This window comes from Lampetra fluviatilis, chromosome 35 (genome assembly GCF_964198595.1).
Source record: "Lampetra fluviatilis chromosome 35, kcLamFluv1.1, whole genome shotgun sequence".
NCBI lineage: Eukaryota > Metazoa > Chordata > Hyperoartia > Petromyzontiformes > Petromyzontidae > Lampetra > Lampetra fluviatilis.
The window spans coordinates 5,339,920-5,359,112 of record NC_136309.1 but is presented as its reverse complement, the minus strand read 5'-3'; the positions used below and the strand labels follow the sequence as shown (position 1 = coordinate 5,359,112).

Sequence of the window (19,193 nt, the reverse complement as noted above, 5' to 3'; positions counted from 1 at the left end):
TGCCAAAGTTTTTTGTAGTAGTCTTATTTTACAACCAAATAACGGGTGGTGGGGGACAAGGCAGATATTCACAAATTACTTTGGCGGAGGTGGAGAGCGGGACGGACCTTTTGAAAACCGGGACTGTCCCGCCTGTAAAACCCACACACCGCGTCTCCCTTTTCTAGGCGGACCGGAGGGAGTTACGGAGGTCGGAGGTCACGTTGACAGCGATGACGAGGACCAGGAGGACACGTGGCGGAACGCAGCGACCTCCTCCGCCATCGCCGCCGCTGTCGCCGCCGCCACCGCCGACGACGATGATGATGATGACAATTATGAAGAACAGGGAGGATGGGAGAAGCCCGGGGATCCGTCGGGGGGAGGAGAAAGAGAGGAGGGAGGAGAGGGGGACAGACGTGGGGACGAAGGCTCGGAGCGAGGAGGGAGTGATGCGGAGGACGACCTCGTTGTGCTCGACCCGGATCACGTGGGTGTCGCTCCTTTTGGATCACACGCACACCTCTTTTCCACTAGGGGGAGCATAGTACAGTACAGGAAGTCTTTGTTTAATGCGGAAGTAGATGTGCTCCTGAAAAGTTCTGCGTTAAGCGAAAAACGCGTGAAGCGAAAACAATTTCCCCATAAATGATGTAACGATATGAGTTTGCCGAGATGCGATGTACTATTACGCACAGTGCGAAGGCGGGACAAATAACTGAGGGTACGCCATTGCGTTACTGTATTATTACGCATACTGTATCACTGTACTGCTCAGCCGTGCAGCTCAAGAAAGGAGTACGTCGTCGACCACTCAGATACTGCGTTATAAACAGTGGCGTTCCGCGCTATAAATAGTGGCGTTCCGCGTTATAAACAGTGGCGTTCTGCGTTATAGCAACGGGCGCGTTCGTTGTTGCGCGAAAAGTGTTCCCTTTGGGAAGTACCGCGTTATAGCCAAAACACGTTGTGCAAACACCGCGGGTTAAGCGATGACTTACCGTAAAACGTTTGATTTCGCTGCACTCGCTTAAGATTTGCCCACGACAAATCTTATTTTACAACCGGATAACGCGTGTCCACCCCGTGCCCCCAAGTGCCGCGACCCAGCGAACTAACGGCATCGAACCAACGCTTGTGTTTCTCCGTGGCAGCCGCTCATGAAACGCTTCCAAGTGGCGCTGAAGAAGCACCTCGTGAAGCAACTGGAACGCGCCGACCTCGAGGCCAAGGAGCTGGTGAGAGCGACGAGGAGACTGGGACTGAGTGTGACGCCGTGATTATTATTGTTGTTGATGCTTTCCAGAAAATGTTTAAAGAAAGCTTTTATTAATTAGCTCTGTCCGTTCATTTGTAACCTACCTGCCCACCTGGATACCTATATACCCACTCACCTCCCTTCATTTAAACTGCCCCACCTACATATGTATCTCACATACCCACATACCTACCTGCCTGGAGACCTATACACTAGGGTGGTTATAATCAGTTTTTCTGCATTAGCAGTAACCACAGGGGATAAAAAACGGTAAAAACGGCTTTGCCGTCCCCCTATCGCAGCGCGAGGTCCTCCGCAAGCGGCGCTCGGAGCGGGAGGAGGTGGGCGTCACGCTGTACGGGGCGCAGCAGGAGCTGGCTCGCCAGCAGCAGCGCCTGGAGACGCAGCAGGAGCAGCGGGCTAACCTGGCCGCCCGGCGCCGTCGCGAGGAGGAGGAGCTGGAGGCGACGCGCGGCCTGCACAAGGCTCAGCTCGACGCGGTCAACCAACAGCGCAAGCAGGGTGCGGTGCATCCACCACCCCCCCCCCGCCCCAGCCCGTCGCTTCGCCTGGCGCTCGTAAAGGCCGATGATGATGGTGGTGGTGTTCGAGACGTTGCTGATGATAGCAGCACTGTAATATCACAGCAGAGATCCGAACCGAAAGCAAGAAACCAGGATTAGCGGCTTATTTTTGAACAGCTGAATCTGAAATGATATTTAGTGCTCTGAATTTGGTTATCAACTTTAACCAGTTTTAAAACTTTTTTTTTAAATGACCACTTTGTTAGCTGGGCTGTTTAAAGCGAAATTGACTGTGATCCCACTTGAATAATCGCTGCTGCTGCCCCTTCCCCCCTCCCCCCTGTCCCTCCCCCCTGCCCCTCTCCCCACAGTGGCGAGTGTGCAGGCAGAGGTGGAGCGCGTGGCACTGGCCGTGCTGTACGCGCAGGAGGCCGAGCGCGACGTCTCCGGGGACGTGGCCGTGCTCAAGAGAGCCGCGCAGAAGGCCGACCTCGAGAAATATCAGACGGAGGAGATCAAGATGAAGCAGGTGCATGGGGGGAGGGGTCAGGGGTGGCACGCAGGGTTACAGCTCCTCCAGACTCTGCGTTCATCTGTTGGCCCCGAGACATTTTGAGGCGCACAAAGGGGGTGGCGCGGTCAGCACCACGCACGGCCGCCTTTGTCTCTCCCCAAACAGCAAAAAACAAATTTCGATTTCAAGCTTTCGTGACTGCAGGTTCTTTCGTAAAGTCACGTAGAAGGGAAACAATAAAATAATAAAAATATAAAACAATAATTAAAACTAATTAAAACAATTATTGTTTTATATTTTTATTGTTTCCCTTCTACCTGACTTTACCGAAAGAACCAAGAATATAAAAAGCTGTTATTGGTTGACCGACTGGGATGATTGGCAGATGCACCACCTGTACTCCCAAGTGTAGCACTTCGCTGTGTTTTAGCCATCGCTCGTTATTGTGAGCATTGCACCTCCGCACTCTGTTCTTGTTAGAGGGCGGGTGCGTCCAACTGACCAGTAGCGTCCTTCACGAGCCTCCTCCATACACACACAGACATGGCCGTTATAGCCACCACCGTCACACAAACCACCAATATCAGTGACGAGTTTAGATCTAGACTTCCGAGAATCATCCCGTTCAATCGATTACAATCGTGGGCTAGGCCATGTAATGATCCGGCCAGATGTGTGTCATGGAGGTTCTCCACCATCCAGCCAAACAAAGTGGAAGGAGCTTAAGGACACTCATTATGAATCACGATCCTGGCCGAGAAACGCCACGCGTGAAGTTGACTCGTTGAATTACGCTCACGATGAATGCGGAGGGAAGTATACTGGATGTGGTGTGCACACACCTAACGATAGGTGGGGGTGGTTTAATTTTATTTGTATGTTTTTGGACGATTTGTTCGCCTTTCCTGTACTTTGCACTACCGTTGTGTTTTTGTAATATTTGTTGTTGTAACATTCTTACCCAGTGCCCCGACTGAACATGTGTGAAAAAGAGCTTTATAGCTGATCGGATTTCTCCACTATAAATAAATAGTCTGATTCTGAATAACCATCTTCCTCTTTGTGCACGCCCCCCGCCCCCTCCCCCCCCCCCCCCCGACCAGGACATGCACGTGGAGCGACTGACGCGGCAGGCGGACGCGACGCAGGAGCGCATCGCGATGCTGGAGGCTCAGCTCAGCGCACAGGCCCAGGACACCCAGGCGGCACGGGCCGGCGCGGCAGAGGTTTGCCACGGAGCGGACCCGCGCGTGGGCCAGACTGTGTTGCGATGAGAGTGTTGTCGATCGGAAAGGGAAGGCAGGGAGAGGCTGATGGTGGTTGGGGTGAGGGTTAGCGTTCCGGAGTCTGGGTGGTTGGTTCGCTCGTGCGGTGAGGATTCGAGTTAGCGTTAAGGCCTAGGAGCAAGAACGAGTGTTGGAATTTGGGATTAGCACGGTTGGCTACGTACGTCGCAATAGAAGTTCAACATACATACATACAGGGTTAGGGATAGGGCTTGGACTAGGGTCTGATTGGTTAGTGTGGGTAGGATGAGGGAGAGCGTTTGAGTTGGAGCACACGCACAAACACGTGCGCACACGGCGTTTGTAACGTACCACCGTTCCGTCTCCGGTCCGCGTCCCCTCATGCCGGCGCTGCAGGTGTGCAAAGGTCCCCCGTATAGCCTTAACAGCCTATAGGGGCAAGTGCTGTTAGCAAGCACCTATTAAGACCGGCACGGCACACGGGGGGTGGTTGGCCAGCACGACACCCCAAGTGGCGATGTTTACACACCGCATCAGGTACTCATTTGAGGCTGAGTCGACCTAGGGGAGTCCCAGGACCAGTTCAGATAAACATCACTGGTGTTGACCGTGAGCGGGAAGTTCAACATACAGTACATGCACACAAAGACAAAGATCCTACGTATAGCCTCAACAGACTGTAGGGGCAAGTGTTGTTAGCGAGTAGCACCTGTGAAGGCCGGCACGGCACACGAGGGGGTGGTGTGGCCAGCACCACGCCCGGCCGCCTTTGTCTCCCCAGTGGCGATGTTTACACACCGCACCAGGTACTCATTTGAGTCTGAGCCGACCTAAGTCAACACGCACGCACACACACACTCATACATCAGTGAGACAGATTGACCAACGATTGATGGTGAGCACTTTCTCCCATCCTCAAGTGGTCCACCAACCCTTGAGCCATATGTACATATACGAGTAGCGGTACGTCGGTGACACAAGAGAAGCGGGTTGATGTTTACGTTTCTGACTGATTAAAGAATGGTGGCACACAACACAGACACAGATCCCCCGTGTAGCCTTAACAGACTGTTGGGGCAAGTGCTGTAAGCGAGCAGCACCTATGAAGGCCGGCACGGCACCCGAGGGGGTGGGTCGGCCAGCACCACGCCCGACCGCCTTTGTCTCCCCAGTGGCGATGTTTATACACCGCACCAGGTACTCATTTGAGGCTGAGTCGACCTAGGGGAGTCCCAGGACCAGTTCAGATAAACATCACTGGTGTTGACCGTGAGCGGGAATCAAACTCGGGTCGCCGGGTTCGTAGTGTAGTACAACGGTCTGTTAAAAGGTTTACGGGGGACCTTTGCCTTACAAACATTCATACACAAACCCGCACGCGCACACACACACACGAGCGTGCGACGTTCCTAACGCGTACTCTGGTCTGCGGGTGCCTCTGGTCGGCGTCGCAGGCTCGCGCGGAGATCGATGCGATCGTGTTGGAGAAGCGCCAGCTGCTGCAGCACTGGAACGCGACGCTGCAGGGGCTGAGACGGCGCGACGAGGCCCACGCCACCATGCAGGAGGCGCTCGCGTGAGTGGCGTCCAGCGCTGGCGTCGCACAAGCGGCACCGTCGCTCAGGGCCCAAACAGAAAATGTTATCCTAAACGCAGTGGTAACGCCTTGCGGCAAGAAGAGTCAAGGTTTCAGTCCCAACTGAGGCGGCGTTCTCTGTGGAGTTTGTCAGCACTCTCTCCCCCTGTTTTGCAGAGTGTGAGTGAGCGCGTGTGCACGAGTGTGGGGAGGGGCAATGTCGTTAACACACTGCACTAGGAACCAGGCGACAGGAGTTTGATTCTCGCTCATGGCCAACGCCAGTGATGATTATCTGAATAGGTCCTGGGCCTTCCCTAGGTCGCCTCAAATAAGTACCTGGTGTGGTGTGAAAACATCGCCACTGGGGAGACAAAGGCGGTCGGGCGTGGTACTGGCCACCCACACCCTCGTGTGCCACACCCACACAATTACACACACAGTGACAATTACACCAACATGTATGTCATGTTGAACTTCTTTCGCACTCTACGTAACCAACCGTGCTAATCGGAGGTGCGGGGGGAAGGACAACAAACTAAACACAAAAAACCGTTCTAAGGACATTGCTTTCCAATCTACATTAAACAAAAAATCACATCGCCGATCGTAAAACAGCTCCTCCTGATTGCCGTGCGGCCGCAGCGAGTCCCGGCGGGAGGCGCTGTCGGCCGACACGGAGCTGAGCAACTACAAGCGTCTGATCCGCAAGGAGGAGGAGCGCCACGGGGCGCTCACCGTGGTGCTGCACCGCGCCGATGCCGAGGTGGCTGGCGTGCGCCGCCTCACCGCACAGTGCCAGGAGCAGCAGGAGGCCCTGCGTGCCGACTACGCCACGTACGCGCGCACGCTGCAAGAGACGGAGGTGGCCCTGGCACGCGCCGTCAACGTGAGTGCGCGAGCGTGCGTGCGGGCAGTCATCCTCCAACAACAACGGAGGGCAAAGGAGTGACGCTCACGACAACGAGCGAATGCGCTGGGCGGCTAAAATGCAGCGAGTTGGCATGGCAGGGGGCACAGCTGGTGCAGCTGCCCAGTCATCTCTTTCAGTCAACACATGGCATCTGGGTCTGTCCCGTGACCTACTGCCAGCAGCGAGCCTTCGACACTTCACGTGGCCTCAAAGTAAACCTGGTCTTCACCGTCACTTAGTGGCAAATGGACGTGGTGGCAGCGTGTCCGCCGATCGTCGGCGTCGGCGGAGGTTCCGCGGTTCGAATCCAGCGGCAGCCTCCCGGTTAATACCGCAGTGCGTGCAATTACTGTACCACGCGCCGTCTGCTTCGCTTCACAGCGGATGTTAAGGGTCTCGCAGTGCGACGACGTTTCGCAGGAGTAGGTGTGGTGTCGCCAAATAAAAAAAAAAAATTACCCGCAAATTACTTGTTTGTAATTGCTGTATACGCAGCAAGCTGCTAACACCGCAAGCATCCCCCTTATTGCGAGCAACCTGGCAAAACTCTTAGGATTTCCTGAGTCAACAAGGGTATTGATAATTACAATAATTAATCATAAATAACAAAACATACCCGCATGCACACATACACGCTCACATCCACGCTCACACGCTGGGTGACGCCCGCATCCTAACGCTACTCTTTTTCCTGCCTCGCTTTCTCGCCCCGCTCCTCTTCCTCGCTCTCTCGCCCTGCTCTCTCCCCTCCCGTCCTCCCCCCCCCCCCCCCCCCCGGTGTAGGAGCGTGGCGCGCGGGAGAGCGAGCTGACGGTGCTGCGCTCTCACTGGGAGCGCGAGCACACGGCGCGCTCAGCCCTAGAGGACGCCATCATGGAGGCACTCCGGGAGCAGCTGACGCGTGACAAGGCGGCGCTCTACTCCAAGAAGCTCGTGGACAAGATGCGTGCACGCAAGAAGGAGCTGGTGCGCCGCATGTGAACCTCCGGGGCGCTCGGGGGGGGCGGAGCTAATGAACAGGGGGGGTTGCGGGCAGTAGGGGTGGGGGGTTGTGGAAGAGCAAAGAAACGGTGGACCCCACGAAGAATGTTGTGCGTAACGTCGTTGTGGCAGTGTGTCGTCGTGTTTTAGAATTGTGTCGTCGTGTGGTGGCTTTGTGTCGTCACGTCGCTATGGCATTATGGGGCTGTGTCGTGGCGTTTGCCATTGTGTCGTGTTGTGGCGTTGTCGTTGTGTTGTGGCGTTGTTGTGTTGTGTCACCGTGTTGTGGCGCCGTGTTGTTGTGTCACTGTGTTGTGGCGTTGTGTTGTTGTGTTGTGGCGCCGTGTGTTATTGTGTCACCATGTTGTGGCGCTGTGTCGTCGTGTTGTGGCGCCGTGTGTTGTTGTGTCACCGTGTTGTGGCGCTGTGTCGTCGTGTTGTGGCACTGTGTCGTGGTGTCGTGGTGCTTTGTCACTATGTTGTTGCGTCGTCATTTTAAATTCCTAAAAGCAAGGAGGCCCGCGTCGTCACAATCTAAGGAGAGGTGTCGCTGACGTCCGGACTGATGGCGCCCCCCCCCCCCCCGCGCATGCACGCCCACAGGAGCTGGACGTGGCACGGGCGGAGAACGAGCTGGCGCGTGCCGCGCTGGCCGTCACGCAGGCCGGCGCCCGCGAGGCCTCGCGTGCCCGCGCGCTGGCGGCGGCCGAGGAGGAGGTGCGGGCCCAGGAGGCCCTGGTGGCGCGAGCGGAGGCGGAGGCGGCGCGGCGCACGGCCCTCATCGCGCGCAAGCAGGCGCTCGTCGACCTCAACAACAAGAAGGTGGAGCAGCTGGTGGCCAGCGCCGGGGTGAGTGCGGGCGGGCAGGCGGGCGGGTGGGCGGCGAAGGGATGGAAGAGAGGTGAGGGTACAAGGGTGAGGAGTGGGGTGAGAGGCGAGAAAAGATGAGAGAGGGGGGAAGGAAGAGAAGGAAGAGGAAGGTTGTGAGGGGTGACGGGAGAGGAGTGAGGAGAGAGGAGGGTGGGGAGGATGGAGAAGAGAAGGAGGATGATGGCGATGGAAGGGAGGTGAGGGTAGAAGTGAGAGGCGAGGGGAGAGGGACGAGGAGAGTGGAAGAGAGGAAAAACGAAACAATTTGATGGAAGAGATGTGAGCGCGTGGGAGAGGTGTGAGAGATGAGAGGTAAGTCTGTTGGGGCGAAGAGTGAAGGGTGATGGGAGAGAGGTGACGGAACAGCGCTGAGCGGAGAGAAGTGAGGAGAGGGAGGGAAAGGGTGAGCGTAGGAGGATGAGAGGGGGAGGGTGGCGAGCGAGTGGAGGCTCGCATCCATTTACCGGCGTGAAGTCTGCGGAGCTGCCTGCTCGTGCGAGCGCCGTGAGGGAGGCGTCATGCCTGCCGGTGCGATGTCACACCTGTTCGCTTGCTCGCTCGCGCGTACCTGACGCCAAGCTCACACCCACTCGTGCAGGAGATCACACCTGCCGGCGAGTGCACTTGTTAGCTGTTCACACGTGTGTGCGGCAGCGTGCGTGCGTGCCAGCGCGCGTTTGCGTGTGCGCGCGTGCTCAGCGGCAGCCGACAACACCACCAGTGACAATTATCTGAACCGGTCCTGGGCATCCCGTAGGTCGACTCGGCCTCAAATGGTGTGTAAACATCAGTCGGCCACACCGTACCCCTCGTGCGTCACACCGCTCTTTGTAGGCGCTGCCTACCAGCTGTGGCCCGGATGACTACATGGTGGGGGGGGGGCGTCTTTTTGTGTGTGTTCGTCTCGCCAGGGCGTGGAGCTGGGGCCCCTGGAGCTCCACATCAAGGAGCTGCGTCGCCAGCTCGCGGAGCGGCGGGCCCAGTCCACCGAGCTGCAGACGCAGTGGCTGCGCGCGCAGGGCGAGCTGGTGCGGGAGAGCCGTGAGCGCGAGGAGCTGACGCGCACCGTCGCCGCGCTGCGCCAGCGCCTCACCATCCTGCTCCAGCGCAAGCTGCGCGTCGAGGGTGCGTGCGGGGGATTAGGGGGCGGTGGGGATTTTTTTTTTTTTTACATCCGTCGGCAGTTGTTGTTACGGTTCAAACGCACCGCGGTGATATCCGGGGCGGCCTGCTGGTTTCGAACCGCGAACTTCTGCAACGAGCGGCAAACGCCCTACCGCCGGGATATAAAAAAGCACGAGAATTCCCCGATGTAGCCTTAACAGACTGTTGGGGCAAGTTGCTGTGGACGAGCACCTCTGAGGGCCGACACGGCACAAGAGAGTGTCCAGCACCATGCCCGTCCGACCTTTGTCTGCCTTGTGGCGCTGTTTACTACGCACTGCAGCAGGTTCTCGCTACCCTCTCCCCCGCCCCCAACTCACAAACAAACACCTTGTTGTGAAAGACCCAACGCAGAAGATCCCTGGGCTTGATCTTCCACGAAACTTATGGTCCACCCAAAATCACATCCGCACAAACCATGGCAGATGCGTATACACGGTGCACAAATGTACAATTAGAAACTGTGTTCATCCAGAACAGACCGTACAACGTGTAACGATGCAATGCCCACAAATACGAAGGAGACATCACAGCGGTGCAATTGTCTGGGCTTGACCGCTTGAATGTGAAATTGTAGTTGTCGCTCCGCATCTACGTCAGCCATGAGAACGACCCACCCCCCACCCCTCACCGGCAGGCGAGGTGGTGCAGCAGCAGCGCGGGGTGCGGGACACGGAGCGGCGCACGGCGGCGCTGCACCACTCGCTGGAGCGCCTGTGCTCGCTGCTGGAGCGCGAGCGCAGCACGCGGAGCGGCCTGCAGGCGGGAGGGGCGCTGCTGGAGGGGGAGGTGGTGGGGGCCCTGCGCGAGGCCGAACGCGACGCCGTGCACCTCGCCGAGCGGCTGCAGGAGCTGCGCGACGAGAAGGGCAGGCTGCTGTCGGCGCTGCTGCAGGCCGAGTGAGCGCACGGTGATGGCCGTGACGATGACGGCAATGGTGATGATGATGGTGGTGATGATGATGGCGATGATGATAATAATGATGATGATGGCGATGATGGCAATGATGAAGATGATGGCAGTGATGATGATGATAATAATGATGATGGCGATGATGGCGATGATGGCGATGATAGCGATAATGATGATGGCTATGATAATGATGGCGATGATGATGGCGATGATGGCGATGATGATCACGTTGATGACAATGGTGATTATGATGGCGGTGATGACTTAAGACAAGGGCAGGCTGCTGTCGGCACTGCTGCAGGCCGAGTAAGCGCACGGTGACAGCTGTGACGATGACGGCAATGATGAAGATGATGGCGATGATGATGATGATGGCGATAATGATGATGGCGATGATGGCGATGATAGCAATAATGATGATGGCGATGATAATGATGGCGATGATGATGGCGATGATAGCGATGATGACGATGATGGCGATGATGATGGCGATGATGATGACTATGATGGCGATGATGATGACGGCAATGATGAAGATGATGGCGATGATGATGATAATAATGATGATGGCGATGATGATGGCGATGATGACGTTGATGGCAATGATGATCACGTTGATGGCAATGGTGATTATGATGGCGGTGATGACTTAAGACAAGGGCAGGCCTCTGTAGCTCAGTGACCCTTGGTAAAATAAAAAATAGTTTAAAAATAGTTTGAACAGTTCATGCGGACGGATCTCTGCGTTTGTCTGCACGGTGCCCAGGGAGCAGATCCTGCTGTGGGAGCGCCGCACGCAGTTGGCGAAGGAGATGCGCGCCGCGGTGGACGCGGACGTTGGACACGGCGAGATGAAGGCCATGAGGGCGGAGATCCACCGCATGCAGGTGGGGCGACGACCTCTCTTCCCCAGTGCGCTCATTAAAGGGGCACGAACCGTCACGCGAATTGCGGATGCCCTCGCGGCGGCAGCGGCTTTTGGCTCGCCCAGGGGCTCGGCAAACCCGCGGCTTCGGAGCCGCATGCGGCTCTTAAAGAACTGCAGTGCGGCTCTTGAAATTCGAAAAAACATGGCTCTTCTTGTATGTTTGGTTGCCCACCCCTGACCATGGAAGTCCAGTTGACCATTGAAGTCCAGTTGACCATGGAAGTCAAGTTCACCTTGGTTCTTTCGGTAAAGTCACGTAGAAGGGAAATAATAAAATAATAAAAATAAAACATAATAAAATACAATTCTCACAACGTTTCGGCCACAACGCAAGCAGCCGTCCTCAGGTGAAGAACAGGGCTGTCGGACGCTGTCTTCCCGACAGACCTGTTCTTCACCTGAGGACGGCTGTTTGCGTTGTGGCCGAAACGTCGTGAGAATTGTATTTTATTATACTTTATTTTATTATTTCCCTTCTACGTGACTTTACTGAAAGAACCAAGAACATCGAAGTCCAGTTGACCTTGGAAGTCCAGTTCACCATGGAAGTCCAGTTCACCATGGAAGTCCAGTTCACCATGGAAGTCCAGTTTACCATGAAAGTCCAGTTGACCATGGAAGTCCAGTTTACCATGGAAGTCCAGTTCACCATGGGAGTCCAGTTGACCATGGAAGTCCAGTTGACCATGGAAGTCCAGTTGACCATGGAAATCCAGTTTACCATGGAAGTCCAGTTGACCATGGAAGACCAGTTTACCATGGAAGTCCAGTTCACCATGGAAGTCCAGTTCACCATGGAAGTCCAGTTCACCATGGAGGTCCAGTTCACCATGGAAGTCTAGTTCACCATGGAAGTCCAGTTCACCATGGAAGTCCAGTTCACCATGGAAGTCCAGTTCACCATGGAAGTCCAGTTCACCATGGAAGTTCAGTTCACCATGGATGTCTAGTTTACCATGGAAGTCCAGTTCACCATGGAAGTCCAGTTCACCATGGAAGTTCAGTTCACCATGGAGGTCCAGTTCACCATGGAAGTCCAGTTGACCATGGAAATCCAGTTTACCATGGAAGTCCAGTTGACCATGGAAGACCAGTTTACCATGGAAGTCCAGTTCACCATGGAAGTCCAGTTCACCATGGAAGTCCAGTTCACCATGGAGGTCCAGTTCACCATGGAAGTCTAGTTCACCATGGAAGTCCAGTTCACCATGGAAGTCCAGTTCACCATGGAAGTTCAGTTCACCATGGAAGTCCAGTTGACCATGGAAGTCCAGTTGACCATGGAAATCCAGTTTACCATGGAAGTCCAGTTGACCATGGAAGACCAGTTTACCATGGAAGTCCAGTTCACCATGGAAGTCCAGTTCACCATGGAAGTCCAGTTCACCATGGAGGTCCAGTTCACCATGGAAGTCTAGTTCACCATGGAAGTCCAGTTCACCATGGAAGTCCAGTTCACCATGGAAGTCCAGTTCACCATGGAAGTCCAGTTCACCATGGAAGTTCAGTTCACCATGGATGTCTAGTTTACCATGGAAGTCCAGTTCACCATGGAAGTCCAGTTCACCATGGAAGTCCAGTTCACCATGGAAGTCCAGTTCACCATGGAAGTCCAGTTCACCATGGAAGTTCAGTTCACCATGGAAGTCCAGTTTACCATGGGCAGGGGTTGGTAACCTATGGCTCTGGAGCCGCATGCGGCTCTTTAAGTACTGCTGCTTTATTAAGGACCACCATCTCGTATTCACATACATTGCCACACTTGAAATATTGAGTTTCTCACCGAATTAAAAAAAGGCTCTTCTTGTTATTTTGGTTGCTGGCCTCTGGGCTAGCCGTGGAACAAAGATGGTCACCGCATTGCACGCTTTCAGATGGGGGGGGGGGGGGTGGGGGCGTCTGGAACGCTCTTCCTTCCGATATTAGGAAGCCACTGGAGCTAAACACTTTTAAATCATCATCTAGATTGAAAACTCCATTTCTTTAGAACTGCTTTTCGTGTTTAGTTTTTTGTCCTTCCCCCGCATCTCCGATTAGCAGGGTTGGCTACGTACGATGCGAAAGAAGTTCAACGCACTCCACCACTGACTCACTTCAGTCGCTCACTTTCCTCCTCGTCACTCTTGTGTCGCTACTATTGTGGGTATTGTGCTAAGTCGATGTAGGGGTGGCCCAGGACTGGTGATTATCTGAGCGGGAATCGAACTCAGGGGGTTGGGTTCGTAGCGCAGCGCGCTAACCGCTACACTAACGCTCCCCATAGACACACACACCTCCTCAACCTCCTCAACATACACATTCAAGCAGTCCACACAACAAAGGCTCATTCCTAGCAGCGTGCTTCAGCCGCACCGAACCTCACAATAATAATATCCAGGTGCCTGCCTTGGCTCCTCCCACCCTCAACCAGTATATATACAAGGACGGGTCTCTTGGAATTTCTCTTACTTGATACATCAATCGTGCTGTGACGGTTCCACCTGAAGACGGAAGCTTGTGTTGCCTCCAAAACGTCGTGATTTTTATTTTATTTTTATTTTACTTTTATTAATTAAAATGTTTTACCTACGTGACTTTACCGAAAAAAACCTAAGAATATGAATATACACATGCACGTTCACCCCCCCCCCGCCCTTCCCCCGCCTCGCAGGTGCGGTACACGCAGCTGTTGAAGCAGCAAGAACGGCTGATGCGCGACATGGAGTTGTCGGTGTCCCGGCGCGACACCATCGCCACGCGGGCTCAGGTCGCCGGGGCCCCCGCTGACCGCTCTTCCGCCGCCGCCACGACCGCGGTGGCGCTGCAGCGGGCCCTGCAGGCCCTGCGCACCGGCATCAAGGACGTACAGACGGTGAGTTTGTGGCTCTCTCTATACGAGTCTATGGATCTCGATGAGAGTTTATGAGGTCTCTATGCGAGTCTGTGCACGTCTATGGGTCTCTGTGTGCATCTATGGATCTCGATGAGAGTCTATGAGTCTCTATGCGAGTCTGTGCACGTCTATGGGTCTCTGTGTGCATCTATGGACCTCGATGAGAGTCTATGGGTCTCTATGCGAGTCTGTGCACGTCTATGGGTCTCTGTGTGCATCTATGGATCTCGATGAGAGTCTATGAGTCTCTATGCGAGTCTGTGCACGTCTATGGGTCTCTGTGTGCATCTATGGATCTCGATGAGAGTCTATGAGTCTCTATGCGAGTCTGTGCACGTCTATGGGTCTCTGTGTGCATCTATGGATCTCGATGAGAGTCTATGGGTCTCTATGCGAGTCTGTGCACGTCTATGGGTCTTCTGTGCACGTCTATGGGTCTCTGTGTGCATCTATGGGTCTCTGTGCGAGTCTATGGGTCTCTGTGTGAGTCTATGGATCTCTGTGTGAGTCTAATGTTGTTGTTGTCAGCCTGTAGCTTCCCACTGCTGGGCAAAGTCCTGCCCCATTCCACTCCATCCCTTCCTTTCCCAGCTGCTCGTGTCCAGTAGTGTTCTCCGAACTCTCTGATTTAGTTTCACCGTCGTCTCTCCCGCTCTCTCTCCTTCTCTTCCCTGCTCTCTCCATCTCCTCTCCGGAGGACTCGGTTTCGCCTCCAATCTCTCGCCAGTGTTTCTCAAGACGTCTCCTGCCCCAAACCCCAAGGCCACTTGATTTATCTTGCTCCAACAACAGGGGTCACTGATGCAAAAATCCTCCCGATAGCTTTAACAGATGTTTATGGCAAGTGCTGTTCACAAGTAGCACCTACGAAGGCCGGCATGGCACACGAGGGGGTGGGTGGCCAGCACCACGTCCTGCCACTTTATGTCTCCCTAGTGGCCACCGCTCCCCTTATTTTACTGATAAACGACCGCTATTCGCCACTAAGTGGCGGTGATGTCACCACGGCGCTCGTGCCATTCTAGGTGCACTTTGAGGCTGCGTGAAGTGTCGAAAGCCCGCTGGCAGGAGGTCACGGAAAGAGACGCAGGTGCCATGGGTTGGCCGAGATCTTGTTTAACGAATGCTTTTACGCGTGGCCGTCATACAGAGATGATTGACGCTCACACACACACACACACACCCTAATCACGTCCTCATCCCACAACAACTCGGCAGGTTCATCACGAAATGTTTCCGCTGGTAAAAACCCCCCAAACTCGCCACGTGGGTGACACCGGTCCTGCGTTGCTGTGGGTTCTGTGGGTACCGGCAGCGCGTGGCTCAGAGCGACGGGGAGATCGCGGAGCTGAGGGAGGCTCGCGTGGCGCTCGAGGAGGAGCTTTCGAGTCGCCGCCCCCGCCTCGTGGAGCAACGCGGGGCCCTGGAGCAGCTGCAGGAGGAGGCACACGACTTGGCAGAGCACAAGCGCAAGGTGAGAACATCCCAACGCTGACAGAGGAAATATTTACCCGCAAGTTTTACTCAAGTGGAGATGACGTATGCCGCCCCCCCCCCACCACCGCCCCCCCACCACCGCCCCCCCCCCCTTACCGCCCCCCCTCACCGCCCCCCCACCACCGCCCCCCCCCCCCCCCTTACTGCGAAAACCTGGCAGCCCCCTCCCTGCTGAAGAGCCTCGAGGCTCGACGAAGCTTTCCTGGGGCAAACAAGTTGAAGTGTAACAATGTCCGGTGAAGTTTCGCTTTGTCACCACGAGGGGTCGCTCGGTGCGTCCAGTCGGAGCCTCTCGGCGTGTTTGCCAGACGGCAGCGACAGTCGGGAATCGGAGCTCCATGTGGGCAAGCCAGAGAGGTCGTGACGGGATGGGTGAGGTCAGGTGCCCCCTCTCTATCTCTGTGCCGGCCTTCATAGGTGCTGCTGCTGCTCGCTAACAGCACTTGCCCCAACAATCTGTTCAAGGCTACACGTTACTTTATTTTGTTTTTACCAGGTAAGGCCCACTGAGCTGTACAGCTCTTTTTTACAAGTGACCTGGCCACAAATAAAAGCTCAACAAAGTGTCTCATCACGTGGAAATTTGTAGCAGTAGCCAAATACTCGAAATTCTATTTTGTGTTTAGTTTGTTGTCCTCCTCCGCACCTCCGATTAGCACGGTTGGCTCCGTACGGTACGAAAAGAAGTTCAACACACGTACACACATAAACGGATGTTTCTAAATATTGTGGGAGAAACCGAAGGACCCGAAGAAAAATCCACGTGGCCACGGGGGGAGAGAACACACAAACTCCAAATATACAGGTGCTAGGATCGGGATTGAACCCACGACCTCCTGTATACCAGGCGATGGAGATAACATCTCGCCACCGCGAGGTGGGGGGGGGGGCGGGGGGTGTCGTTGTGCGTCGTGTTTCAACCGACCGCCTCCTCTCCCACCACCACATGGCAGAACCTCCAGGATCTGGTGGCCCTACAGACGCGCGGCAAGCACCTGGAGGCGGCTCGCGGCGGACGCTACCGCCCGCTGTGCTCCTCCGCCGAGGGCGTCCGGGCGGAGACGGAGCGCCAGGAGGAGCGCCTGCATGCGCTGGCCACGGCGCTGCACCGCCTGCTCGGGGAGCGGCCGCACCTGCAGGGCCCGCTCCGCCCCGTGAGCCTGGCGCTCGCGGACCGCATGCAACGGCTGCAGCAGCAGGACGAGGAGGAGGAGCAGCAGCAGCGGGAGGAGAGGGGCCAGACGCTACAGCAATAGCAGCGGCGGCGGATTTGTAGAGAAGCAGGTGAGGTGCGAGTGACAAAGTGTCTGCAGCAGTAGGGATGGAGGATGCGTAACAGGCAAACGCAGCAGTAGCAGCTGCAGCAGCAGCAATGGGAGGAAAGGGGCCAGACGCTACAGCAATAGCAGCGGCCGCGGATTTGTAGAGAAGCAGGTGAGGTGCGAGTGACAAAGTGTCTGCAGCAGTAGGGATGGAGGATGCGTAACAGGCAAACGCAGCAGTAGCAGCTGCAGCAGCAGCAGCAATGGGAGGAAAGGGGCCAGATGCTACAGCAGCAGCAGCAGATCAGCAGGAGCAGTTTTGCGGCAGGGATAGAAAGATACACTTCAAGCAGCTGCAGCAGGAGCGGCAGCAGCAGGTACAGGGTGCGAAAGCTGCAATTACGGTCACAACCGTAGCAACAGTAGTAGATGCAGCAGCAGCAGTGCCATCAGCAACACGGGGTGAGAGAAGGGAGATGCAGGGGAGCAAGTGGAGGCGTGTGGCAAGGAGGCCACGCGTCGTTGTCGCACGTAACTGCGCGACACCGTCCTGAGGAGTGCGACGACTGACCCCAGGCGTCGAGGGAGTGGGAGCCGCGCGAGTGTTTTGTCGTCGCTACGACGCTCTCCTAGAGTGCTCTGCGGGTGTCTAAGTAGGGAGGGGAGATGCACAGAGAGCAGCGGCACAGCAGCGGCAATACCAGCCGCAGCAGCAGCAGCAGCAGCTGTTGTACTCGGCGTGTAACAACGCATCGATTCATCAATTAAAATCGATTTTTTTTTTTGGTTTACGCTCGGGATACACGCAAAGGAATTGTGCGTGCGTGCGTGCGAGAATCAATTATTTACAATTTATGTAAACGACAAACCGCTAACTCCTACGTTTACGCAAGTGGGGTGGGCTGCACTGTGCAGAGGGGTCCCAGCGAGGGAGAGGCAAACGCCACTGGTTCACCATGCAAATGCATAGTAACGCCTCCTCCTCCTCATTCCCATAGTTGTCTGGCCACGTGAAAAATAAAAACAAATGTTACACATCCCATGAGTCGCACGGACTTGCGGGTGTGCATCTTGCACCAGCAGGCATTCGTTCAAAACAAGCAAAATGCCTGAGCACTGCTGGTGAACTGCCCAGGTGTTTATAGGCAAAGACTGGTTTTGACAGTCAGCGTCTCATCAGCAGCAGAGTCAGGCTTCGCTTGAACCACTGCCGGGGAACTGCTCACGTGTTTATAGGCAAGGACCCCTCTCTCTACGGGACAGGGGTCCCGGTTCTGAGGTTTAACGGAGACCCTTGGTGAGTGATCGCGCGCTGTCGGAACAGCCACACGGCAGGGGGGGGGGGCCGTCACTGCCGGACATTCTCTCTCCGCTGCTGGATGAGTGCCGTCTCGCGCCCGGCGCTGCCTCTCAGCGAACCGTTGACGCGGCTCGTGGCGGGTAATGAATTCGGGTCGATGCCCGTTTAGAGCGACTGGCACATTGATCCGCACTCACGGCCACTTTTGCAAGCGCACGACTTCTCGCTCCGTGTCAATCTTGCCGTGCTCCAATTTAAAAAATTACATTACTCTCCTGCAAACACGATGTCGATGATGATCGTGGCGATGATGATGACGATTATGATGTTGATAACGGTGATGACAATGACGATGATTTTTATTACAACGGACAATTACTATGATTATGATGATGGTAACTGATGACGATGATGTCGATGATATCGATGTTGACGAGGGGTGTTGGTCACTCCATCTCACTACGATGCTAACCTCTGCCCTGTTGGCGCACGTTGGACTGCGGTTATGATGATGACGACAATGATGATGACGATGACAGTGAGAATAATGGCGATGATGGCAGCGTGGTAATAATTCGGCGGTAATAATTCGTGCGCAGTTTGGCGAGCGCGTCTCCTCTGCGATGTTGACCTTTGCCCTGCTGACACACGCTGGATGGATTCTGCTGCCCTCAGCCCCCGCGGGAGATGCGCACGGCTGCACGCGACGCTGCGAGGAGGAGGAGGAGGGGGGCGATGAGGAGGGGGAGAAGAAGGCTGCGGATGAGGAGCGGGTCGTTTGCGTCCTGTGCTCCTCCTCACCGTGTCTCATCGACCCCCTCGCTGTTTGCTCACCACGCACCGATCACCTCACTTTACACGCCCGTCGTACACTCGTCACAATCGTCATCACCGTACACTGCTCCTCACACTCTCCTTTACTCCTCAACCTCACCGCCACCCCCCCTCCCAACTCCTCCATCCTCACCACGCCCTCCTCACCCGCACAATACGCTCTTCCACATTCCACCTTTTCCCGCCATCGTCTTCCTCGCACACCTCTCACCACGTTCACCGTCCCGAGGCTGGAGGGCGAGGGGGGTGAACGTGCGATGAGGAGCGGTGGGGAGAGTGAGGAGGGTACGGGGAAGGTGAAACGAGGAGGGTGGTGGGGGTGGTGGGTGAGGGGGGAGGGGGTGAGAGTGGCGCGCCATTCGCTGTGTTCCCGTCACGCCGCTCTCGCATGGAGGGGGTGTCGCGTGGAACAGAACGGCGGCGACGACGATGACGACGATTACCGTCACGGCCACGGCGACGACGACGACCGAGATGACACGCTCACACGGGCACCGATTGGCGGGCGGGCGGGCAAAAGAACGAGCGGGCGGGCGAGCGAGCGGGCGGGCGGGCAAGCGGG

General features: G+C 55.8%; 1 protein-coding gene across 1 annotated transcript in view; it reads left to right on the top strand.

Moving 5' to 3' along the window:
- Window positions 1–18,938, top strand: part of CCDC40 (coiled-coil domain 40 molecular ruler complex subunit) — a 31,552-nt gene extending 12,614 nt beyond the window's left edge. Inside the window, exons 5-20 of the mRNA XM_078873058.1 lie at window positions 168–469; window positions 1,134–1,217; window positions 1,540–1,759; window positions 2,133–2,290; window positions 3,379–3,501; window positions 4,977–5,098; window positions 5,744–5,987; window positions 6,795–6,977; window positions 7,596–7,841; window positions 8,774–8,987; window positions 9,664–9,925; window positions 10,705–10,825; window positions 13,517–13,717; window positions 15,054–15,212; window positions 16,189–16,519; window positions 18,473–18,938. Coding sequence (XP_078729184.1) covers window positions 168–469; window positions 1,134–1,217; window positions 1,540–1,759; window positions 2,133–2,290; window positions 3,379–3,501; window positions 4,977–5,098; window positions 5,744–5,987; window positions 6,795–6,977; window positions 7,596–7,841; window positions 8,774–8,987; window positions 9,664–9,925; window positions 10,705–10,825; window positions 13,517–13,717; window positions 15,054–15,212; window positions 16,189–16,491 — 2,942 coding nt within the window. The 3' untranslated portion in view covers window positions 16,492–16,519; window positions 18,473–18,938. The remainder of the gene's footprint in view (window positions 1–167; window positions 470–1,133; window positions 1,218–1,539; window positions 1,760–2,132; window positions 2,291–3,378; window positions 3,502–4,976; window positions 5,099–5,743; window positions 5,988–6,794; window positions 6,978–7,595; window positions 7,842–8,773; window positions 8,988–9,663; window positions 9,926–10,704; window positions 10,826–13,516; window positions 13,718–15,053; window positions 15,213–16,188; window positions 16,520–18,472) is intronic.
- Window positions 18,939–19,193: the final 255 nt, after the last annotated feature.